The sequence below is a fragment of the Rousettus aegyptiacus genome, unplaced genomic scaffold (assembly GCF_014176215.1).
Source record: "Rousettus aegyptiacus isolate mRouAeg1 unplaced genomic scaffold, mRouAeg1.p scaffold_m13_p_8, whole genome shotgun sequence".
In the NCBI taxonomy this organism is placed as follows: Eukaryota; Metazoa; Chordata; class Mammalia; order Chiroptera; family Pteropodidae; genus Rousettus; species Rousettus aegyptiacus.
Genome location: NW_023416311.1, coordinates 14,418,365 through 14,443,000, shown reverse-complemented (window position 1 = coordinate 14,443,000; position 24,636 = coordinate 14,418,365). Strand labels below are relative to the sequence as shown.

The 24,636-nt window shown below is 50.3% G+C and overlaps 2 protein-coding genes across 10 annotated transcripts; both read left to right on the top strand.

Annotated features, from left to right (window-relative positions):
* Positions 1 to 202: 202 nt before the first annotated feature.
* On the top strand, positions 203 to 11,001 carry ZNF205 (zinc finger protein 205). Of its 5 annotated transcripts, XM_016122265.2 has the most exons (8): positions 203 to 356; positions 732 to 861; positions 3,667 to 3,792; positions 6,648 to 6,861; positions 7,158 to 7,249; positions 7,632 to 7,752; positions 8,433 to 8,480; positions 9,800 to 11,001. In XM_016122265.2, the coding sequence occupies exons 3-8, from the start codon at positions 3,736 to 3,738 to the stop codon at positions 10,846 to 10,848; spliced, it is 1,581 nt and encodes a 526-aa protein (XP_015977751.1). In that variant the 5' UTR covers positions 203 to 356; positions 732 to 861; positions 3,667 to 3,735; the 3' UTR covers positions 10,849 to 11,001. The 5 variants fall into 5 exon arrangements, with proteins under 5 accessions (XP_015977751.1, XP_036081673.1, XP_015977752.1 ...); XM_036225780.1 differs by lacking the exons at positions 203 to 356; positions 732 to 861 and adding an exon at positions 2,715 to 3,165 and having other exon boundaries at positions 6,696 to 6,861; XM_016122266.2 differs by lacking the exons at positions 203 to 356; positions 732 to 861 and adding an exon at positions 2,724 to 3,020.
* Positions 7,729 to 24,597, top strand: ZNF213 (zinc finger protein 213). Of its 5 annotated transcripts, none has more exons than XM_036225782.1 (6): positions 7,729 to 7,752; positions 19,974 to 20,471; positions 21,203 to 21,326; positions 21,522 to 21,595; positions 21,813 to 21,936; positions 23,003 to 24,597. In XM_036225782.1, the coding sequence occupies exons 2-6, from the start codon at positions 20,073 to 20,075 to the stop codon at positions 23,659 to 23,661; spliced, it is 1,380 nt and encodes a 459-aa protein (XP_036081675.1). In that variant the 5' UTR covers positions 7,729 to 7,752; positions 19,974 to 20,072; the 3' UTR covers positions 23,662 to 24,597. The 5 variants fall into 5 exon arrangements, with proteins under 5 accessions (XP_036081675.1, XP_036081674.1, XP_015977763.2 ...); XM_036225781.1 differs by lacking the exon at positions 7,729 to 7,752 and adding an exon at positions 11,132 to 13,740; XM_016122277.2 differs by lacking the exon at positions 7,729 to 7,752 and adding an exon at positions 18,621 to 18,879 and having other exon boundaries at positions 21,855 to 21,936.
* Positions 24,598 to 24,636: the final 39 nt, after the last annotated feature.

Below are 24,636 nucleotides of genomic sequence, written 5' to 3'. Positions count from 1 at the left end.
GCGCGGACGGGAGCGCGGACGGGAGCGCGCAAGTGAGGGCGGCTGGGCGGTGCCGTGGAGGGGCGGGGTCATAGAGTCTTCAACCAGTCACCGACGTCTCCCTTGGGCGGGGCGGGGGCGGAGCAGCGTTGTTGCCTGGACGACGTGATCTCCGCGTTTGTGTTCAGTGGTCTGCGGAGCTGGGCGGTGCCGATTGGTGCGCGCCGGGATCCTGGGGCTTCTGCAGCTCCGAACGCGTCCCCTGCGGCCTCCTCGCCCTAGGGTTACCGGGCCGCTGGGGCGTCTCCTCGAATCCAGGGATGAATGGGCCGCGGGCCGCGTGAATTCCCACGACTCGGTCTTCAGTGGCCCTGGGGGTTCTGAGTTTTTTCTACTTTAAAAAACATTTATTCCTGGGCCCCCATTTAACACACTGGTTTTCTTCTCTTTCAATGGTTAACATTCGCTTTGCTATTTACTCAATTATTCCTGTTTTTCTTGGCCTCTCCCATATTCCTTTATTTTTTCCTATGATCTTTCCTTTCTAAGGCTAGATCTCTGAATTGTCCTATCTCCAGCCTGGCTTAACCACCTGGTTGTTAATTAGTACCTGGTTGTTGTTTTTGTTACTTCAGTTGATTCTTGTTTCTAGTTTTTGTTATACCCGGTATTTTTTGTAAGGTCACATCTTTAAGACCTGAGTTAGCTCCCAGGCCAATCTCTGAGGGTAGACCGTGATTTATTTCCTAAAGGTGGCGTCTTCTCCTTACTCAAGCTCAGTGAAGCTGCCTGATAACCAGAGTTGGCATTTGTGTTTCCCGTGCCTGAAGCTCCTATAAGCGCCTTCGCCCGTCATAGCTATCCCTATGACAGACTCTTGAGGTGAGTACATCCCTGAACTGGTGACTTGTGACCTGGACAGCAGTGTTTTCTGTTGGAGTCGTATGGAGTGTGTGTGTGTGTGTGTGTGTGTGTGTGTGTGTGAAATTATAATCGTCAACATTTAAAAGTCAGAATATTTCACGTAGAAATCTGATTATTTTGGGCTTCTCTTGAAAAATCCTCAAGCTTTTGCAATACTGGGCCCCCAACTGTCCCTGTTAAACAAAATACGGTTTCTCGAGGCCCCTGAAGCTCTGCTCCAACTCTGGTCTTACACCCAAGGCACTGGTCATTTGTGGTACTGTTTGGTTGCCAGATGCATTTAGGTTTTGATTTCTGCTTTACTTAGTGACTCACCCTGCCCAGGTACCTTTCTGAACTCTTTCAGGGACTGAAATTCCTACACAACAAATCTGAGAGCCCTTCCTCCTAGACCTGCTTAGTCCTAGAGCCAGCCCTGAAAAGATTTTCTCTTATTCCCAAGAAGGGGCTAATGTCTGTCATATAGCAGATGCTCAATAAATATTTTTTAACAGTCAAATAAATGTCGAAACTTCATTTGATGTAGTTTAGGCGATCTCCTGATGAGATCCAAACCTCTGGGCTTCCCTAGTATCGCTCAAGTGTCCCTTTTGTCTAGTAGAGAAACTTTGCCCAGGAAGCAGGGCACACCTACTCTTTTTGGACTCCGTGCATTCCTGGGATTGCTGCGGGCTGAAATGGTCCACCTCAGGAGTGAGTTCCCTACTCTGGACACTGGCTGTGCTCCTTGATGGAGATGTGTTCACAGATTGAGCAGTTCATCTTTCCAGGGATCCCTGTGGCTTTTTCTGTTCGTAGCTCTCTCTGGCCTGAAAACAATATTAATTTTTGCTACACTTTTCTACATCTCTTTTTACCTTGAGTATTAAAACACCTGGAAATACTGACTGGAGACAAACCCCAGGGTTAATTTTTCTTTCAGCAGAGTTACAGTAGAATGGATCAGAATCCTAAGACTCCTAAAACATTTTAACTCCAAAGGAGAGTAACAAACTCAGAATACTGCAGGGGCCAAGTGGGGACCAAGTGTGGAGAATACAGGTCCAGAGTTCCCAGATGTTCTGATTTTTCAAGAAAGTCAATTTTATGAGAATTCTTTTAAGTTTTAAATGTTGGAAATTAAGTTTTTTTTATTTGTTTGTTTGTTTGTTTGTTTGTTTTTTAAACCCTTGTGAGCCTTCATCTTATGCCCATAAGCTGGTACAGGGGCCACTCATGCCTGTCTTACTGGGTTAAGTGGATGCATCCCATGAGAGTCTGATGGGTCAAAGGCAGTGGGCATGGGAACATTTCCTGGAGGAACCTTCTTGGAGTCTGACTCAGGGCCAGCCCCTACCCCTTTCCCGATTGAGAGGTGAACTATGAAGCCAGGGATGTCCGAAGGTCTGGGACCCCATAGACAGCTGGGTCAGACCCCTTTATTTCCTCTATCCCCAGCCTTGAGAAAGAGCTGGGGGTAGGGGTGGGGAATCTAGAAAAATCAGATTGATCTCACATCTTTTTAAGGTGTAGAGCGTCAGGTGGTGAGGGGCCCCAGGCCTTTTTGCTTCCTAAGTTTGCCCTTAAAAAGAGAGAACTCTGTCCTACTCTTAGGAGAAACCCAGAGGACCTGCTGAATAGCCTGGGGGCCTTAAATGAAATCCAGGGACATCTCCACAGAGATATCATAGACCTTCAAAAGCACTGAAGGGTGCTGAAAAGGACCATCGTGCCCCTCCACCCAGCAGTGTCCTTTCTCTGAGGACAGTTACAATGCTCTCTTTGAAATATCAAATATCAAAATCCTCCCACAAAATATATTTTCCCATTTTGGAGCCTCTGCTTGGCTGTTATCACAAGTATGTATGAGCCTGGTAAAATGACCATGAGCTGGCAATGCAGATCTGGAAGTCACCTCTCTGCCAAGAGCAGGTGCAGCTCGCCTCGGGACCCCAGACCCGGAACCGTCTAAGCCAGGAACCCTGTAGGACTGCAGCTGCACGGGGAACAGGATTTGGGAGGGACTTCCTGTTGTCCTTAATCCCAGTCTCCACCCGGCTCCCGTTACTAGCTGCAGAGACTTCTTTCCCAGGGGAGGGGGCCCTACTTCCCCAGTTACCCCCTTCACCTCTACCTCAGTAAGAGGGGGGCTCGGGAGGTCCCCTGGACCCTGAGACTCTTCTGGGTAGCTGCTGGCAAGAGGGAACGGGGTCAGAGGTGGACATCTTGGAGAGAAGGGCCTTGGACTCTGGTTGGGGAAGGGCAAGGACATCGTCTGGGAATGTGAGCAGGATGGAATCCTGGGCCCAGGCGGGTGGTTGCAGCCACAGGGAGGGCTGCTGAGAGCTGGGGGCTCAATTTCTAGATCCCAGGCGGGCTGAGTCAGGCCGAGCACAGGGCATATGTATGTCCTGAGCCAGGGAGATGGCAGGACACACAGCTGAGCTAGCTGTGGCAGGTGGGGCCCCACCCAACTCCTGTCTTGTAGGATTTCTACAGACTTTTTGGCTCCTGATGACAGGAGATGCAGATTCCTAGTCAGCCCTCGCTTTCTGTGAGCTAGTTGCTCTCAGATTCAGGGCTCTTGTTTCAGTAACAAAGGGGACAACATAGCATTCTGTCAAAATGAGGGACTGAAAAACAGAGAGAGGGAGGCTGTTTGGTGGCATCAGAGAGTCTTTATTTTTGATTGGTAACTGAGGTGGGTCTGGTCCTGTGTGGGGATTTTCAGGGCATTTCAGAGGTGTCTAGGAAACACTCGCTGATTTCCTTCTGCTCTTTCAGGTTCCTGGCCAGAGCTGGAGGGGGCTTGGCCAATAAGAAGAAACTGTGTTTTTAGCTCTGAGATAGAAAATGTCTGCAGACGGTGGAGGTAACCCTGCTACCCAGGACAAGGAGAGAGCCCAAGAGGTATGGACGGGGCTCTGGGTGGGGGAGCCATGCCCTGGAAAGACCCAGAGCAGGGATCTTCAGGGCAGGGCATCTGGACCAATGGAAAAGAGTTGGACTCACTGGGGCAGGAGGGCTGGTGGATGGGAGTAAAGAGGGGCATTGAAGAAAAGGTAGTGTGATGGGAAATGCCTTCCACCTGGGAATCAACTTCTGCATTGCTTGGCCTGGTAAATTCCGTAGTCACCCGACCAAAGGCCACATGAGGCAGTAGGGAAGCTGTTGCAGTTCCTACTAGTGAGGCTGGCTCTCCGAACAGCACCCGGAGCACACAGAAAAGCCTCAGTCTACCCTCTACTGCCCTCAGCGTGGGACCCCATCTCCTCTCTCTCTGGGTCTGAACACCTAAGCCTTCCTGTATCTATTGCCCGTATGCGTGTAATTAACCAGAGTCACCAGGCTTGAAATCAGAGGAATAGGAGTCAGCCATAGTCAGGTGTGTGACCTTGAGCAAGTCCTCTGGCAACTAAGTGTGTGACCGATAAAATGTGGATCATGTGCTTATTGTTCCCATCCATCTCACACAGATGGTTGGCTCCGAGGAAATAATGGGCACGAGGGTCCTCTGTAAGCAGTTTGTCAGTCTACAGTAGATCATTGTTTTAACATATAAAACAAGAATGCCCATAGCAGCTGGAACCTAGGTCAGAGAGACTGTGTCCCCTGTTGTGAGAAACACCTACAGTCCTGGCAGGATGCCTGGTGTTTGGAGCAACAAGGTCATCAGAAGCAGATGTGGACTTGCACACAAGGGCACATTGCAGGGAGGCGCACACACCTGACCTATTCTGGGACTTCTTAGTCTAGGGACGAGGATGGGAAAAAGATACCTGAGAAGAAATAGCTGAAAACACGGTGGTGGCCTTGAGGCTGAGTCTGGGAATTGACTGTAGTTTGTAATTACCTACCTGATAGTAGCTAATAATAAATTACAAAGCCAGCTTTGTGAGAGAGAATAAAAAGCCATGGAGACAGGGGTGGAGGATGCTAGCATTGCCATTCCTTGCCATTCCTCTTCTCCCTTATTTATGTTAGTAAAAGCATTTCCAGACTCCGACTCTTCTTCCTAACCGTCTCCGCAACAGTCCCCTCACCTAGTAATTTCAGTGGTTCTGAGTACAAATACAAATCAAGTATTATGATTTTTTCACTATAGAAGCACAGGTAATTGTTACCACTGTTTGGTTTCCCTTCCACAATGCCTTTGTAACAGGCAAGCCTCATACATTCACAGAATTCTCTGCCGATGTTGGGTTCTGTTAGCCCACACAGCAGAGTAATAATAATAATTACAGGCAGTGTTCTGTGTTCATCCAAAACTTTCCATAGCGGGCAGCACTTTCTCACTTGTTATCTGTGTGGGAGGCAGAGCTACTGAGTTTCCGAGGCTGCCTCACCTTTGTGGTTCCCAGGCACTCTGACTCGTGGCCTTGAGTCTTTCCCTTAGAACTCTAACACAGATAGAAGTGGGGAAGAGTGGGGGAGGGATGGGCATAAGTTCCCAGCAGAAGGCTGGCCAGCCCCTATGCTGTGGATGACAATGAGGTTTCATCAGGGGCCTCAAAGTGCAAGGGAAGTGACTTCCCTGAGGCTTTGTGGGGAGGTGGTACCTGCTCGGGGTTGAATAGCTAGTGAGGATTGGCTCTGGATTTGAGCCCTGGATGACTGACTGAAAGCTGCTCCTCACCCTCCCAGAGGGCTGAGGTAAGGCTAGTGTGACAAAGAGGGGACAAGCTGGGAGGACCCTGAAGTCCCACTATGGAGGCCAATACTGAGGAGGTGAGGATTTCTCCTCTGTTAGACCAAGGTGGACACCAGGCCTCAGCATGCTTAGTGGCACCCTTGGGCTTTTTTACTCCAAACCAAAAAAACTCCAATTACTCCAACCATATTGAGTTAAGCCAGAAACAGCCCAAGGCCACATGACGCCTCCCTGTCACCTTCAAGACATGGTGACTTGAGAGTTCAATATACTTGAGTTCAAATCCTTACTGAGCCACTCACAAGCTCCATGATCTTGAGCTGTTGTCTGATTTCTGAGCCCATGTATGAGTGTCCTGGGGCTGCTGTAACAAAGGCCACAGACTGGGTGGCTTAAAATAACTGGAATTTATTCTCTCACAGTTCTAGAAGTCATAAACTCAAAATCTAGATGTCGATAGGCCTCCCTCTCAAGGATCTGGGGGAGGATCCTTCCTGCCTCTTCCAGCTTCGGGGGGCTCCAGGTGTCCCGTGGCTGTGACAGCATCATTCTAATCTCTACTTCTGTCTTTGCATGATCTCTTTTGCCGTGTTCTGTGCCTTTAATAGGGACACTAGTCATTGGATTTAGGGTCCAACCAAAATCCAGGATGAGTTCATCTCAAGATCCTTAACTAATTACATCTGCAAAGACCTTTTTTCTCAATAATATCACATTCCAGGGTTCCCAGGAGTCATGAATTGTGGGGGAACACGATTCAAGTCATTACACTTGGTTTCCTCATATATTAAAAATAACAATCCATCCTGCTGTGGAAGATGCAAGGCTTGGATTGAGAAGAGGCAGCTGCCCTTTATGCACCTGTCCAGGCTGCACCTGGCAAGGCCTTGAATAGCCTGCCTGCTTTTCCTTTCGGGGGTGAGCAGGAGATGCACAGGTCCCTGGAGACTGGACAAAGAAGCAAGGCTAGTCCTTTAAGCTGTGTCTTGCATTTGGTTGTGTGTTTGGCGACCTTAGGCATCTTCCCCTGCAGGGACCTCCTGGGCATGGAGGGCATGGAACTCGGCTGTCTCCCACTCTCCCTGCCAGTGCTGATGGGGGCTGCCATTCCTAGGTTCCAGGTTATGGGCATCCTTGTCAAGAAATGCTTTCCCAATCAAAGGAGATGGTGTCTTTGGGAGCCACTCAGGAGTCACCCCACATCAAGACAGAGCCTCAAGAACTGCACCCCGAGGGGGCATCACAGGAAGACAGGGATCAAGGAGCTTGGGGCTGGACACCCCTAAGCCAGGGATCTACAGAGAAAGCTCTTTTCCTGCCTGGCAGAGGTGAGGAGAAGGATGTGGAGAGAAGCACTTTCCTGAGCAGCAGCTGTGGGGTGGAAGCTCACAGCCCAGGAGGGTAGAGGTCCCTTCCATGGTCAGAGGAGATGCCTGGATGTCTGCCCACCACCTCTTGGAGGCCGCCCCTCATAGCCTCAGAATGTATTGCCCCTCTTCTGGGGTGGGATGAGGGGTGGGGTTTAAGGCAGCCATGGATGTACCAGGCATGAGCCTATTTAAGGGGTAGCAGCAGGACCCAGCAGGATGAGGTGGCCGCCCTGAGGACCTCTTTCCTCTCTCAGCCCTCCCTTCCCCCCAGTTCCCTGTGCTTTCCCATGAGGGGAGGACCAGAGACCGGCAGATGGCTGCAGCACTCCTCACCGCCTGGTCCCAGGTGAGTGTCCCTGTCCAAGGCTGTAGGAGAAATAGAAAGATGTGGAGGGACAGTGTCTCTGACTGAATTGTCCTTCAGATCTGAGCAGTGGACCTGAGGGTGGGGGCTGGAGAGGAACATACTGGAGATCCTGAGCCTTGGCTGTGGTGTCAGAAAAGAAGGCCTCTTTTGCTTTTGTCTGCTGTCTTTTGTACACAAGTGCCTTGTTCTTGCCCCAGAAAAGCCAATTGTGGGTGGCTCCTGCTTCACCATCATACCCGAGGGGAGGTTTCATTCAGAGCAGCAGGTTGGGATTCTGGGGTCTCAGCTTCATCTTGGCGCCATCAGGCCCATCTATGTGTCCTGGTATGTCCTACAGAGTGGGTGTTTTGTGTTGTTTCAGATGCCAGTGACCTTTGAGGATGTGGCGTTATACCTCTCCCGGGAGGAATGGGGACGGCTGGACCGCACTCAGCAGAGCTTCTACCATGATGTCCTACAGAAGCGGAATAGGCTGGCCTTGGGTAAGGGCTGGCGCCTACACTGGCGCGGCAGCTTCCTGAGGCCCTGGATGTCAGAGGTGGGGCTCATCCCAGTGTCACCTCCCTGTTTCCCAGGGATTAAAACCCCTCATTTCATCTAGACCAGTGGTCCCCAACCTTTTTGGAACCAGGGACTGGTGTTCCTATGAGAATCTAATGCCTGATGATCTGAGGTGGAGCTGATCATCCTAACAGGCCTTGAACTGGTACTGACTGGTCCACAGCCCAGGTGTTGGGGACTCCTGATCTAGACCGTGCTGTTCTGTAGAACCTTCCTAGTGATAGACGTGCTCCATATCTCAGCTGAGATGGTAGCCACAAGCCAAATATGGCTGTTGAACACTAGAAATGTGGTTAGAGCAACTGAGTATTTAGTTTTATTTCATTTTAATCGAATCAGATTTGAACTGAAATAGCCACATGTGGCTAGTTGGCTGCTGTACTAGACAGTGGCAACTTAGAGTTTCTGCTTCTCTTTGGTTCTTCTGAGGTTTATCTTATTCCTGTAGTTCATCCTCTTTTTCCTTAAAGTCCAGCTTTAGAAGTATGTAAACAGAAAGGTTAGCCCTGGGGTCAGGGCTGCATGACCATGGTGGGGGAAACATAGTGCCAGCTGACTCTCCAGACCCATGGACTCTGAGCTTTCACATATGCCCCAACAGGCGTGTCCTCTTCTCAGAGAACCCTTGGCTCCCTCGATTTTTCTCACAGTAAGTAGTTAAGTCCTGGGGCTTTGACTCCTAACTTTCACAATCGAGTTTTCTTGGCAGATTTTTATGAGATCTTATGGAAAACCCAATGTTCATTCATTGTCATCCATTCATTCAGTTTGTCGACACACATCTGTTGCACATCTACTAGTCCAGATGAAGCTGGGGCCTTGGTAATGCCACCTTTTGACTTCAGTAGTGGGCCAAGACCTTCACTGTCTTGGAGGACCCCAGGATCACAGCCATCTTGCTCACTTCTTTGATTATCTCAGGTTTGCTTACCACCTGTTGTTAACACTCCTAGGGCTCAGACCAGCGGGTCCGAGACAAGTCCTAGATCCAGAGGGGCCCTAGCACCCATTTACAGCCCTGTGGCAGGCCTCATAGATGCTTTAAAACACCTGGTTGGTCCAACACATTCCCTTTTTCCCATAGACCTTGGATCAGGTCATGGAGGCCAGGCCCTCTGCTACCTTACTGACTTGATGAGAATGTCTGGGCCTTCACCTGGGGACTTGGCAAATGGACCTTTGGTCCCTGACTTCTAAGCGTTCAGTGTCCCTGGGCCTCTTCTCCCAGGCCTTCCCACTTGACATCTCTTTGCCTCTGGCCCTCCCACAGGAACCCTTTTTGCTGATGGCCCTAGGAAGGTATAGGTGCAGGAGTGAGAGGTCGTTTGGTTTCCAGAGTTGCCAGGCCCACTGCTGGGCTATGCGAGGATGGGGGTTTCCGGCAGCTGACCTGGCCCAGCCTTTACTTTTAATGCTCATTCAGGGAAACAAGATAGAGCCTCAACTCAGCCCCAAAAGTGTGTCTGGTGGTGACTGTGGAATGTGCTTCCTAGAGAGAGAGGGTGGACAGATGACCCCAAACAGTTTTTGTGCTCACCTGGTTTTATCTCCTGTTTCCAGAGCTGCACCTGCTCCCCTTTTGCTCTTTTAGTTTTTGGGTGTGTGTGTCTCCTGCTGGGCAGTCCGGAATGTCCAGGACTGAGTGCAGAATCTCTTTTTGGGCAGGGTTTCCCTTCAGCAGAACTTTTTGGGCCTCCCAAGTGTAGGGCAAGGGTAAGGCCTCAAGCTCATGCCAGCAGACAGGAGTTGAGGATAAGAGAAGTGCGTGCAGAGGTGATGGGTGGGCAGTGGGGTCATCACTGTCACTCCCGGGTACCCCTTTTCAGTGCAGGCTCTGTTTCCCATGGGGTGCAGACGCATGGCCCTTCCTGGGGTAGGGCTCCCCTCAGGTCCTTGCCCTTGTCTCCATCTCTGGAATTCCCCTGGATCCCTCACAAAAGCCTCTCTGGCTGGAAACCCTTTCTCCAGGAGCGGTGGAGGTGGGAAAGGAGGAGCCTGTGCCATGCCCGGCACCCCATGGGGATGTGAAGTCCTTCAGGACCAGGGCAGAGAGAGCCCATGGGGACAGCCTGCAGTGTGGGCAGCAAGCAGCTAGAGGCCAGAGCCCTGGGCCAGCCAAAGATGATGGGCAGCCCAGTCCCCTGGAGGAGAGACAGCCAGAACCAGCCCCACCTGACACCGATCTCCCAGAGAAACCCAGTGAGGAGGAAACCGGGGCCCCCGAGAGCAGTGAGGAGGGCCTGGCCCCTGATGGCGATGGTGACGCCAGTAAGAAGACCTACAAGTGTGAACAGTGTGGCAAGGGCTTCAGTTGGCACTCCCACCTGGTGACACACCGGCGCACGCACACAGGCGAGAAGCCCTACGCCTGCACAGACTGCGGCAAGCGCTTCGGTCGCAGCTCACACCTCATCCAGCACCAGATCATCCACACGGGCGAGAAGCCCTACACCTGCCCCTCCTGCTGGAAGAGCTTCAGCCACCACTCGACGCTGATCCAGCACCAGCGCATTCACACAGGTGAGAAGCCCTACGTGTGTGACCGCTGTGCCAAGCGCTTCACCCGTCGCTCGGACCTGGTCACCCACCAGGGCACGCACACAGGTGCCAAACCCCACAAGTGTCCCATCTGCAGCAAGTGCTTCACTCAGAGCTCGGCCCTGGTCACCCACCAGCGCACCCACACAGGGGTCAAACCCTACCCGTGCCCCGAGTGCGGCAAGTGCTTCAGCCAGCGCTCCAACCTCATCGCGCACAACCGCACACACACTGGCGAGAAGCCCTACCACTGCCTTGATTGTGGCAAGAGCTTCAGCCACAGCTCACACCTCACGGCTCATCAGCGCACCCATCGTGGCGTCCGGCCCTATTCCTGCCCGCTGTGTGGCAAGAGCTTCAGCCGGCGCTCCAACCTACACAGGCATGAGAAGATCCACACCACAGGGCCTAAGGCCCTGGCCATGTTGATGCTGGGGGCAGCAGGAGCTCTGGCGGCACCCCCACCTGCTCCCACCTAGGAGGCCAGGAAGGTGGGTCCAGGCCCCCGAGGAGGAACAAGGGCAAGGGAAGGGAGTCGGGGAGGTGCTGGCATGGGGATGGGGCATGGCAATGGGAGGAACTAAGGCAAGGAACAGGCACGCTAGCTGCAAATTAAAGGCCTTGGAATTCAAGCCACGGCCTATTTCTCTGTCTTGGGGGACCCTGGTGGCTGACCCAAGACTGGGAGGCTCTTGGGTCAACCATGTGTCCTCACTCAGGTACCCCTGAATCATCACTCTCAGGGCTTGGGCACCCTCTTTCTCAGCCTCGATTTGCCTTAGGGCCCAATCTAGATGGTTGGGACCATAAGTCTCCAAACAAAGGCTTCTTAGCACAGAGAGGTTTCAAGACCTGAAGCCAACCAGCCTCTTCTGGAATTGTGGGCCCTATGGCGGGTGGTCTGCTGCTGCCATCACTTTCATCCCAGGGCCATTGCCCATTTAGCCCTGGACCCTCCCTCAGTTCTTTAGGAGCTGGGAGCTGGGCAGAGCCAGCTTGGGGACTCATGCTTATTGTCTCCTGCCTGCCCTGTCTTCTTGGGCACTGGGGCCGAGTTTTGTAACTGGCCATTTTCCTTCTACTTCCACTGGGGTCCAACTGTAATCCAGTGAGAATTCCTCACTTACCAGGGACCACTGTCCCTCCCGGTCCTTTCTGAGGCTGCTGCCATCTCCTTCTGCTACATGGCCTCTTCGTACATGTCCTTTGTGATTTGCCCTCTCCAACCCTGCCTGGCTGCTTTACTCCTGGCCTTTTGGTTTTTTGTCTCTGTACTTTCTATTTCTTATTCTCTACTATTTTTCCTGGGAGGGGTGGACTCAGCATGCTTATTATCCAAGATTTTCAGCTCAGCTCCCAAGATAATATACATTTCTGACCTTGAGGACATCTGCATCAGGGAGGTCATTGAGATCCCACCTGGCTCTGTGGCTCATGGGGCCAGCAGTGTGGCTGCAGCCCTGGTTGGCTCCCAGCTCCTTAAGTACAAAGTGGCTTGAACAAGATAGCAAACTGACGATAATACAATAGCTTCCAGCTGCCCTGCCAGGTGTGGGGCTAAGCACTATATGTCACCTCTACTTTTCCCAATGCTGAGCAATGGGTTTTATCCCAGTTTTATAGATGGGAAAGCTGAAGCTGAGAAGTTCAATAACTTGCCCAAAGTCATACAACCAGAGAGCTAGAAGCTGGGGTTAAGGGCCAGGGATTTTACCATGTTAAAAATATCTCCATTTCCATGCACTCCAATAGCTATTGACTGTCTAGTGCATGGTATTATGAGGCAGGGCTATCTAAAAAGAGTAAGAGTAGATTTGACATTCTGGATTCTGGACTCAGCTGAAATATTAGTGGAGTCCAGGCAGGACTTGGTGGTATCTGGGAGGTCTCAGTGGGAACTAGGGTTAGCCTACTGACAGGACTGGTTGAATTAGATGGTTCTTTCACAAAGAGGCAAGAAAGAAAGCAGTTTCCTCTCAGCTTGTTTTCCTGGCTCTGATTTCAGCTAGAAATGGGATTTCTCGGCTTGGCTCAGTGTGAGGGGCTGGGGGGAGCTCATGCACATCAAGCAGGCGTGCTGCTCCCAGAAGCTTGTTTTCTAACAAAGGAGATAGGAAGAAGACTTGTTAAAACAACACTGGAAGTCGTCATCACTTGGCCCAAGTTTAGCAGAGTACTCATTTGAACAACTGGCTGTTCATTTGCTTCCTTGGGCTGCATGGCCAGCACATTGGGGCTTGAGTGACTCGGCAGTCTGTGGAGTGAGCCAAGGAGTCATTTAAAAACTTCACTCTGGCCTCTGAGATCAGAAATCACATTATGCAGGAGAAACTCTTTCTCCTTTTCATAGCACAGTGCAGAGGAATGTGGATCCAAGAACCCCATAGGTCTCTGCTTCCTAGATTTCCATTCAGAAGCCACCATTTTGAGAAAGACCTAGCTAAAGCATTTTAAGAGTGGAACTTGGCTTAGGCGTTGTGGAAGGGCCTGGAATGTCAGGGTGAAGGGTGTTCATTATTTGGTGAGTGATGGAGCATCACTGAGAGGTAGCAGCAGATGGATACCAAAGTGTTGATGTCTCTGGGTAGGGGTTGAGGCTCAGAAGTGTGGCCTGCTTTTCCCTGGCTTCTCACACCTGACATCCCAGCTTCAGGGCACTGGAGAACCTGACCAGATTGCTTATGGTAAACCTGCATGTTCAAAGGAGGGTGAGGGCGGAGTGGGGAATAGTCTTTCTAAGCTACATACACCTTTCTGGTGTGGCCGAAGGCTTGGTCCAGGTGCTGGCTGAAAGCGCTCTGGGCCTAGCTGGCCGCGCTGCCCTCGCCGTGCGGGGAAGTAGGCCTGAGCACAGCGCTATTCCAGACAGTTCCTTGCGAGTTCGAGTGACCAAGCCAAGCGGTAAGGTCTGGAAACCTGCCAGGGTCTTCTCTGGGTACCAGCCATACCAGGTCACCTCACAGCCTGGAGGATCGGTTCCGGGAGGCCCCGCCCCCCTGCTGCCCTTAGCCAATCTAGTGTCCCGGCAGAGAGGGGTGGGCTCCAGCAAAACTGGCCAACTATGGCTGGAGTTCTCCGATCGGGCTCTTCCACGCCCGCAAGATGCGCTATTGCCGGGGCAACTGTCCGATGCTCCCGGCTTTGAAACTTTGGGTTTTTCCTTACTCCTGCGTTGATTGTGGGAGGAACCTACCAACCAGGCTGGACTCCTGGCTTCGTCACCAGCCCCTGACCCTTCAGAGTCGGCCCTGGGCCTACCACCGAGATGCGAAGCCTCCTGCTGGCCTAGAGAGGATGCGGACGGATGGCCAGGGCCACATCCGGCTTCGCGCACTGAGCACGGGCGTGTAGTTATGGACACCGAGACCCGGGTAATACGATCCCTTACGGTGGCCGGGCGGTCCGGGGCGCTGAGGGCGTCCGGGCCCCAGCCCAGAAACCTCCCGCCGGCACTCTAGCAACTTCTGAGCCCGGAGCAGGGCCTGACGATGCTGCTAGGGAGAGCCGGGCGCGAGTGCGGCAACGGCTCGGAGACCACGGTCCTCTTCTGGAGGAGCCGGGTAAACTGAGGCGGCCAGTGCAGGGGTGGGGGTGGTGTGGGAGATGGAGCGTGGCTTTGGGTGGTGCGTTGGTCGGTGGTACAGGGTAGGGAAACGTTAGAGGCTTTGTTGCATTCATTTATTCATTTTTCAAATACGAAATGAATGCATTTCAGGTTCTTTGCTAAATGTTGAGGAATAAGTCTTTAAAAAGCCAGACACGATCCTTGCCCTCTAGTGAGACTGCAAGCAGATAAACGACACATAATTTAAAGTAGTGACAAATGCCAGGAAGAAAGAACTAGGGTGAAGCAATGAAGGCTATTAAGAACTGATTGTTAGAGAACACCCCTGCAAGAAGGGAACGTTTAAGCTGGAACTTGAAGAATGACAGGCCATTTTATAAGGATTTGGGGGCAGAACCTTCCAAGCTAGGAAAACAAAATGAATAAAGGCCTTGTTATGAGGAAGAAATTGGTGTCCCAGGAGCTGTAATGACAACCCTGGTGGGAAAGAAAGAAGGCTAAGGAAGTGACACTTGTGAGGAGCTGTGGCCTGAGGTTTCTCCTTGATGTTCCATGGAGGATGGAGAATGAGAGGTTATGAAGATGATCCAACCTTGCTCATTCATGCTCCTGCTCATGCTCATGGTCCAACCTGTGAGGTCTGGTCAGACAGGCATGGGTTGCAGATGCAGCACTCCATGGCCTGCATCTCAGTCACCTCCTAGGGCCCACCATTTTTTCTTTTCTCAACTAACAAAGCTTCAGGCCAGCCATGAAGATAGATTAATACAATCACACAGGCCACTGACCAGCACAATTTGTGCTGAAATATTCAAGGCAAAGTGGAAAAGATCCCTGGAGGGCCTAACTCCTGCAATCTCTTATGTACCCTATGTTCCTATGGGCATTCCCATACGACAGATTCCTCGTGATTGTAATTCCCTGGAACTAACCACTTTTCACTGAGCTCTTATTGTGTCTTAAGAGTTAATACTGGGCTCGGTGGCTTTGTGTATCCTTTCATTTATTTAATTCTTACAACAACCTTATGAGGTAGTGAATCAGTTAGGATTCAGTTCAACCCCAAATAACAGAGACCCAAAATAACGGGGTCTTAAACAAGATGGAAGTGTATTTCTCAAGATAATGTCTAGTGGTAGGCCAGAGGTAGGCAGCCTATGGCAACAGAGATCCAGACTCCTGCTGCTCCTCTACCTTTAAAAGTGCCTGCTCAGGATCCCAAAAGGAATAGGATTTAATCATACATGCCACTTTAATTTTTTTTTAATTAAATGAGAATACTATGTATAACTTTGTTAGTAAATTTGAAATTATAGATGAAAGGGATGATTTCCTAGAAAAACAAAAACTATCAGCATTTAATCAAGAAGACAGAAATTCTGAATATTCAATATCCCACAGGAGAAATTATAAAAATATTTTTTTCCATTTTTTTTTTTAATGAAAGAACTCTTAGTAGGCAGTAGTGCTAGATAGGGTATACATTCTGGTTGTAGCAGAGATCCAAAACAGCAGTGACTTAAACATGGTATCTATTTCTCTGTCATATCACCTGCCTGGGTATATAAATCCAGGGCTAGTTTGGTGGCTCTGTAGTTGTCAGGAATCCAGGTACTTTGCATCTGATTACTTTGACACCATGGATGTGACTCTCATCTGCATGGTCCATACCCCTATGTCCTGCTAACAGTTGGCGAAAAGAGAATAGGAAGCCATGAACCATCCCTTTCTAGTAAGATGCATATATCACATCTGCTCATATCTCATTGGCTTCAATTTAATTACATGGCCATACTTAGCTGCAGGAGAGGCTGGGAAAATATACTCTTTATTCTGAATGGCCATGTGTCCATTGAAGCATTCTTACTGTGGAAGAGGAAAACTGATACTGGCAAACATCTAGCAGTCTTTCTGTTGTAAATGAGAATAGATGCTTCTTAATATGAACATGGATATACATATCAGAGACAGTAGACACTTAATCATAAATCATTAAAGATATTTTCATTAACCAAGACAGTGATGCCTGCCGTCCTAACATTGTTTAGGAAGTTCTGGACAGTAATATAAGACTAAGAAAATGATGAGAATTAATTCTGGAAATGAATATAAATTTTTTGGAAAGAAAATGTTTAGCTTTATTATTTGTAGATTATTTTCTAGCTAGAAAAATACACTGAAACACCATCAGAAGGAAATGAAAGTGCCATTAGATTGTCGATTTTAATATACTTATATGCAAATAATTTATCATCTACCAGCAATGCCCAATATATGATAGGTGTGCCAATTATTTTGTCTCAGCTCCCACTACACTTTTATTTTTGTCCCACTTTGTGATACCGAAGCTGGACCCTGCAGACATTTCTCCTTTGCTAGGCAATTTGATGGTCGTCTTTGCCAATAGAGGGCGTCAAAAGAGTACTATAAGGCCACACTTGAAAAAAGGGACTTTCAAGTTCCTTCTTCCCCCGGTGTGGTTTTCCACTAGGGCCAGTAGAGGAAGGAGAGGGGCCCAGTAGCATCCACTTCAGTAAGTCTTCATAGAACAGTCTTGGCTCATGCCTTCTAGAAGATTGCTCAAGCAAATGCAAGAAAGTACATGTAGAAATACATAAAAATGGAAACAATCTAAGTGTTCAAGAGTAAGGGACTTTAAATATAGAACTTTCATGCTATGTAATATTATGCAGCTCGCAAAACATGAATTTTGTTTATAAGTACTAACAAGGAAAAATATTCCTAATAGACTTTTTAAATTAAATTTATTGGGGTGACATTAGTTGATAAAATTATATAGGTTTCAAGTGTACAATTCAATGATACATTATCTATGTATTGCATTGTGTTCAGACCCAAACCTATATCTGTCACCATATATTTGACCTCCTTTACCTTTTCTACCTCCTCTTTCCCTCTGGTAACCACTAAATTGTCTGTGTCTATGAGTTTTTGTCTTGTTCATTCATTGCTTTCAGTTTTATATTCCACATAAGTAAAGTCATAATGTTCTCAACTTTTTGTTTGACATTTCGTTTAGCATGATATTCTCAAGACCCATTCATGTTGCTACAAATGGAAGTATTTCATCTTATGGCTGAGTAATACTCTATTGTGTAGGTGTACCACATCTTTATCTAATCGTTTATCGAAGGACACTTTGGTCGTTTCCTTGTTTTGGCCACTGTGAAAAATGCTGCAATGAATATAGGAGTACATATATTTTTATGGATAAATGTTTTCAAATTTTGGGGGTAGATACTCAGAAGAGGGATTGCTGGGTCATATGGTAATACTATTCTTAATTTTTTTAGGAAACTCCATTCTGTTTTCCATAGTGACTATACCAATTTACATTCCCACCAGCAACGTATGAGGATTCGTTTTTACCCACAACCTCTCCAGTACTTACTACTTGTCTTGTTGGTAATAGCGTTCTAACAGGTATTAGGTAGTATCTCACTGAGGTTTTGATTTGCATTTCCTTAATAGCTAGAGAAGTTGAGCATCTTTTCATATATTTGCCTGCATTTGTATGTCTTCTTGGAGAAGTGTCTGTTCAGGTCCCCTGATAGACTTTTGAGTCAACAAAACATTACTTACATAAAATAATTCCAGGTTTATGTTACAAATATTCACAGATGTAGAACTGTTAAAACAGGCTAAAATATTAATCGTACTTATTTCTGAATGGCCTTATTAGGCCATTGTGATAGAAGAATTCTAACTACTGGGAATAATGCAGTGAAAACTTTCAGTCTGACTTCATGGAGCTTTTAGTTGAGTAGTAAGAGACAAATATTACACAAATGTCAGGTACTGATAAAATTTAGGAAGAAAAATAAGGGCAAAGCCATGGCAGGTGTAGGTGTGTTTGTGCATGCACGCTGTTTACACAGGGAAAGCCACTTTGAGGGAGTGACATTTAAGCAGAGGGAGCTATCGATACCTTTATCATTTTCCATATTTTCTTTTTGACACTAAGCGTGCAATACTTGCCTAATCAAAACAAGAAAGCTGTATCTCAGAAAAAGATCTGAAGCCTCAGATCTCCAGGTCTAGGATTAAGTAGAGAGGGTGGGAACAGATCCAAAAACGTAAAAAGGAGAACTCAGAGCTTCCCGGACATGGCCCGCCGGCTCTAAATTCTCCCAGGCCCCTGGGACCCCTGCCGCCCCTTAGACGAGGTTGCTGGTGGGAGAGTGTAGGTCTACCCCGCGGTTAGCATCCCCGCCTGCTGCGTACTGATGAGCGACTCCAGCCAACGCTGAAGGATGGAGAATCGCTGCAGCAGGCTCCGCCTCTCTCACTGCACTGCATTCCCAGGAAGCCCCACGCCCAGCTTGGAGCAGCTTGGAGGGCGGGATCCTAGAGGCTGGAAACCGGTCTCCCACGGTTGAGTTCCAGCTCCGGGACCGTGGTTCCCTGGGTCCTCAACCCATTCTGCAGTGGAAAGAGCCAGAGACGGAAAGACGAAGCCGTCCCAAGCGCATCGCATTCTCCCCGCTCACTCCCCATCGATCAGGGTCCATGCGCGAACGGCCTTCTGGGGGGTGTAGTTCGGATCGCTTGCGGCAGCCCAAGTGCCGCGCTGTTTCCCAGCGAACTCCGCGCGAACTTCCGGCTCCAGGACCTGACGGCGGAACTGGGAACTCCTGAGTGGTTGTGGGCGGTGTGTAGCGGGCGGGGGCGGGACCGGCGACTAGGTGTGCTGGGTTCTCTGAAGTCGGGCGCGGGACGCTGGGCGGGCGGGGGCCCGCGCGCTGAGGCAGAGGCCGAAGGGGGCGCGGACTTCTAGGAAGTGCTGGGCAGAGCCCGGGTCGCCTGCCCTTGCTGCCTTCCTCGCCGCTTCTCAGCTTCGCGCAGGCGAAGCTGCTGGGTGACGGAGCACTGGCCTCCTGCCCGGTCCGCGTTCCCGCCTTCCGCGTCCAGCCTAGTGACCGTGGTGAGTCCCTGGCCCTCTCCGAGAGGAGTCTCCTTCTCTGTCACTAGAGAATGAGACTGGAGTGCGTACCTTTCAGGGCTGTTGTGAGGAGTACAAGAATAAAGTACTTAGTGTATAGTAGAGGAGTGGAACCAATCTGAATGTCACACTCGGATATTGGTTACAAAACTGGAGCACATACTGCGAAATCTCCCAGAAGTATTGTTAGGTGGAAAAGCATATTACAAAATAGTTTGTGCAGTAAGACTTCGTTTTTGTGAAAACACACATAAAACACTTTTTCGTTTCTATAGATATATTTTTAGTAAATGCACAAGAAAAGGTCTCGGAGGTTATATGTCAAACTTAATGGGAGGGTGTGCCACATTGTGGAAGTCAGTTTCTCTTCTATGTGTGAATCCACTTTTTTATTACAATTTATTACGATTGCAAGAGACTTTGTGTTTCTTATCGAAAGAAACAAACCACGAAATTCCAAAATACACATTTTTCAGGACTTTTGTGAAGAGTAGCAATGTAAGGTATTTATGTGTACCTTGGATAAATGGCTTAGGATGGTGTCTGATCCCTTTACTGACACCCCCGGGGCACATATTTTAGAATTTAGAATTTTTCAAATTTGAGAAAGATATGCAGTAATCTGACAACAGAAAAGGGCAACAATCAAACGTGTTAATTTTTTACTGAAGAATATATAATACACACAAAAATATGCACGGTAAGAACTGCTTGATGAATTTTTACCGACTGATCCAATACATTAATATTTATGCAGTATAACATTTGAACATTTACATCAAGTGGGATAAATGAAGATTACAGATTTGTTGTTATTATTAGGCCAGGTGGTGAAATGAAAACCTGGGAGCTCGAGATGTCAGAGCTGAGGGTTGCGGGCTCTAGACCTGTGTTGGTTAGAGAATGTTGATTCTGGGAGCACGAGGAAGGACATCGCTGATAGCATTACAGGGGAACCTAAAAAAGTCTTCAGGAACAGGAAAGGATGGAAGCTGAAGTCCCTGGATAGCTCTTCAGGCTGGTGTTTGCATATGTCCCACCCCCCACCGCCTCCCACTGTTTTGCTCTTTTCCCAGGAGTGTGTTCAGATGCTGGCCTGGCAGCCCCAGGAAAAGTGAAGGACAGGCACCAGGCCCAGGTTGAGGCCGGCCATCCCTGAGCCTTAGGCCAGGGGAATGGCAGCCCCCCCAGAGCCTCAGGACCAGGACTCTGGGGAGGGAGAAGGGCTTCTAATCGTGAAAGTGGAAGATTCCTCTTGGGATCAGGACTCTGCCCAGCAAGAGGATAGCAGGGATTCCGAGGCCTGCCGCCAGCGCTTTCGGCAGTTCTGCTACAGTGATACAGGTGGACCCCACGAGGCCTTCAGCCAGCTCTGGGAGCTCTGCTGTCGTTGGCTGCGCCCTGAGCTGCGCACCAAGGAGCAGATCTTGGAACTACTGGTGCTGGAGCAATTCCTGAGTGTGCTGCCTGGAGGTGTCCAGGATTGGGTGCGAGAGCAGTGCCCACGGAGTGGTGAGGAAGCTGTTGCCTTGGTGAAAGACCTGCAGAAGCAGCCAGTGACAGCATGGCCAACGGTGAGGAGCCCCTCCCATATCCAGGGGCACCTGTTTGGCATCAGAGCTGAAAAGAGGTGGCCATCTCCATAAAAACAAATCTTCCAGGGGTGGTGGGGATGCAGAGCCAGAGGGAACATCCACAGGAGCATGTCATAACAAGTGTTACCTTTCCGAAAGACACTGTCCAAATGAATCTCCTTTCTTTTTGGTAGCTTTGGATAGCGGCAATAGGACCAAAGTGGGCACATTCTAGGAAGGCAGGTTTTAGCTCCACACAGGTTCTGCAAACATTTATTCGTGTTCTGCTCTAGGCCAGTCCCTGGGGATACAGTGATGTCCGTAGTGAGAGCATCAGAGGGGGCATGAGAAGGTAGAGCTGTCTGTGTGAATTCTGCTGTCTTGTGGGGTGTTTGGTCCTTGACACTGGAAGTATCTGGAGAGGTGCTAATAAGTGGCTAGGGTATGGGTTTCTGTCCTTCACAAGAAGGTTTCTCCCCCTCACCCTTTCTAAGTGGCACTGTGATTCTATTTTTTGGGGTCTGGTTCTTGCCTTGTGCTTGATCTAGGAGTGTCACATGGCACTGGTTGGTGTAACATTCTTTTCTGGACTTTCCTGGGGCCCCATATTAATCTCCTTCCCCAAACCCCAGCCTCCTGAGGGACTTGTCCTGTGTCTCCTTCCCAGGGATTAAACTCTGTCTCCCCCATCTGGTCACGATGCTGATGAGCATGTTGTGGTTCCTGCACAGGATGTGCCCTCAGAGGAGGTGGAACCCGAGGCCACAGTCCAGGGATCCCAGGCCAAGAGGCCTCCCCCGAAGGCAAGGGCACGAAGCCGGCCACCTGTACCCTGGGAGCATCACAGTCATGGTGGTGAGTAAGGTTATAAGCTGAAGAATGGCTGGGCAGGGGCCTGGCTCCTTCCATGGCATTGCACTAAGGGTATAGCAGGAAGGATATTTGCTCTTTGAAGCATAGGCCTGTCTGTGTGTGCATGCACAGGAGAATGTGTGGCATCTCACTCTTGGCTTTGGCTGGCCTCTCTGAGGCTTCACTCTTTTCTTTCAGCCCAGCCTTGTGCTCTTCTTAAAGAGGGGAATACCAAACAGATGACAAATACCTGCTTTCCCTCTGGGGTCCATGTGAGTTACCAGTCCTTTTGTCCCCTCTGAGGCCCCCAGTGTTGATGAGTCCCTAAAATGGGCCTTGCCTTCTTCTCCATGAGGCCTCTTCCATCTATCCTGCTCCTTCCTGGGCCCATCCTGTTCCCCATCCCAGCCCACTTCCTGTCCCCGCCCAGGGCTGCCTAGGGAGTCCTGAGCAAGGCAGCCCTGAGCAGGATTTCTTACCTCATTCCAGGGACCTGTGACATTTGGAGACATTCCCTTCTATTTTTCCCAGGAAGAATGGGGGTCCCTGGACCCCGCTCAGCGGGATCTCTTCTGGGACATAAAGCGGGAGAATTCTCGGAATGTTGCCCTAGGTAAGCAGTGGGTGGAGCCAGAATCCTTGGGGTCCTTGGCAGTCTCCTTGCAGGTTCCAGCAGCAGAGAGGGCTTAGGCAGGCCATACTTCCCCGCATGTCCTGCTGGAATCTGCCGTCGTCCTTTCCACCCTCTCTTCAGCTAGCTTCAAAATGGGCTTTCCCTGGCTCTCTCAAGCCCCGCTGATTTTTTTTTTGTGTGCTAATGTTCTTTTTTCTCTGTGAGCATGTATTAGTGTATGATGGGTGCTTGCAACATACTAGCACTGTGCCGAGTGCTCCTATGTGCATTTTCTCACGTGATTCTCACAACCCAGTGCATAGAAGTGCTGTCCCCATTTTACAGATGAGGGACCTAAGACTCAGAGAGGTCAATGGACACCAAAGGGACAGAGTTGGGGGTCTCGGTCCAGACAGTAGTTGTGAGGCCTCCAGCCTGCCCTATGAAGAGATGCTGGTATTTACTGTGTGCCAGGGCTTAGAAGTCACACTCCCAGGGTCCCTCTCCAAGCCAGGGCCTTTCTGAGCACAATTTGGGGATCATCTCATTTAATTCACATGACCCGATGGAGTGGGCTAGAAGTCCTCCAGATCCAACCCTGTTCGTTCTTGAGTTTTGACAAGAGCTTGTGTAATGAGTGAGAGGAACCACTGTGGCTAAACCCATGTGGTTCCTCAGTTTCTGATAATTAACAGTGAGAGTTTGGATCATTTACGAACTTTAGCTGAATCTACTCAGTTTTGGAGTTTGAATAGCCAGGGTTCAGAAAGTGGGATGTTAGATCCCTGTGCGGAAGGGAGGCATAGATTGGGTAGGTGTATAATAAGTAAGTGTCTCTACAGCAGGATCAGCTGGACTCCTTGCCTCTGCCTCTGAACTGTTTCTCTGCCACCCTTGTATCACATCCCCATGTTATGGATGAGGAAACAGGCTCTGGTCTGTCCAGCCCAGGACTTTTTGAACCTAACAGCCAAGGCCCTTGCCCCTGAGCCCAGTTTCTGCCTCGCTTCAGCACTGGGTCCAGAACCAGATAGAACTGAAGAGGCCGCTTCCTTTCTGTTTGCAGGTTTGGGGCTCAAGAGCCAAAGCGAGCGATCCCAGCAGGAGGAGGTGGTAACAGCTCTCCCAGGCCAGGCTGGCGTTGATGTGACTGTGGCCTGGAACCCTGAGGAGGCCAAGGCCTGGGAGAGTGAGGCCCGGCTGGGGGCACCCATTGAGCGGGCAGTGGGGGTGCGGCGGGGGCGGCCACCAACACGCAGGCGGCAGTTCCGTGATCTGGCGGCTGAGAAGCCACACAGCTGCAGCCAGTGCGGCAAGCGCTTCCGCTGGGGCTCAGACCTGGCGCGCCACCAGCGCACGCACACAGGCGAGAAGCCGCACAAGTGTCAAGAGTGCGAGAAGAGTTTCCGCAGCTCCTCAGACCTGGTGCGTCACCAGGGCGTGCACACGGGCCAAAAGCCTTTCTCCTGCTCAGAGTGCGGCAAGAGCTTCAGCCGCAGCGCCTACCTAGCGGACCACCAGCGCATCCACACTGGCGAGAAGCCCTTCGGCTGCAGCGACTGTGGCAAGAGCTTCTCCCTGCGCTCCTACCTGCTGGACCACCGGCGAGTGCACACTGGAGAGAGGCCCTTTGGCTGCGGAGAGTGTGATAAGAGCTTCAAGCAACGTGCCCACCTCATTGCCCACCAGAGCCTGCATGCCAAGATGGCCCAGCCCATGGGATGAGGGGTACAGTGAAGAATGGAGTGGTCTCCCCTAGGATGAAGCAGCAGCATGGCCACTTTCTTCTGCTGCCACCATCTGTAGCCACCACCTTGTTGCTTGCCCTGCCTTTCTGTGCCCCAGGACCTGGCCAGTACTCCGAAGGAATGGAAATCACCTGTGACCTCATTACCATTCTCCTTCCTACTCTTAGGGTTTCTCTTGCCGTCTAGTTTCCTGGAGCCCCAGCACATTCTTGGCCCATGTCCTTAGCATGGGGGAAAGGCTGGGGCAGCAATGAAGTATGAGAACTCCAGCAGGGCCTGGGGTCCCCCATCCGAGGAACCTCTGCTTCTCAGTCTTGCTTGCCCCATGGCTTTTTGTTCCCTACCTTCTTAGCTGGGCCCATGAGCCAGGCTCTCTGCCCCGCCAACCTGTGCCTGCCTTCAGGGGTGGAGGACAGGCCTTGATCACCAGGGGCTCCCAGGCTCTAGGAGACACAGTCAGCTCATACCTGTGAGGATCTGGGTCCTGGGTGTGGCCAAAGGGCTTTCTGGCATCCACCCCTTCCCATTACCAGGCCATGACCACGGTGCCCTGACCTGGCGACACCAAAGGAAGTTGCCTGCTGCCACTCTCTGCTAACATGCCCTTGCATGAGTCCTTCAGAGCCACCCCTTGCTGAGGGTAGTGGTGGCTCAAGGACAGAGGCCAACCATACAAACCAAGAACGGGGCTGTCTCCCATGCTCCTCTCCTGCAGAGGCATGGGGTTTATGGTACTTAACACTAGCACTGTCAGCGCTTCGTCACTAACTCCTTAGGCACTGCATTTCATGGGATTTGTCTGCATCAGCTGCAGATCGGCATTCACACGGACACACCACAGGCTCTCCAAAGGAGCTCCGCCCATTGTGCCTCAAAAGGGCAGCAGAAGGGTTTGAATAAATATGGAAAATTCTTCCAGGCTATTTTGTTCTTTAGGTGGCTGCGGGCTGGA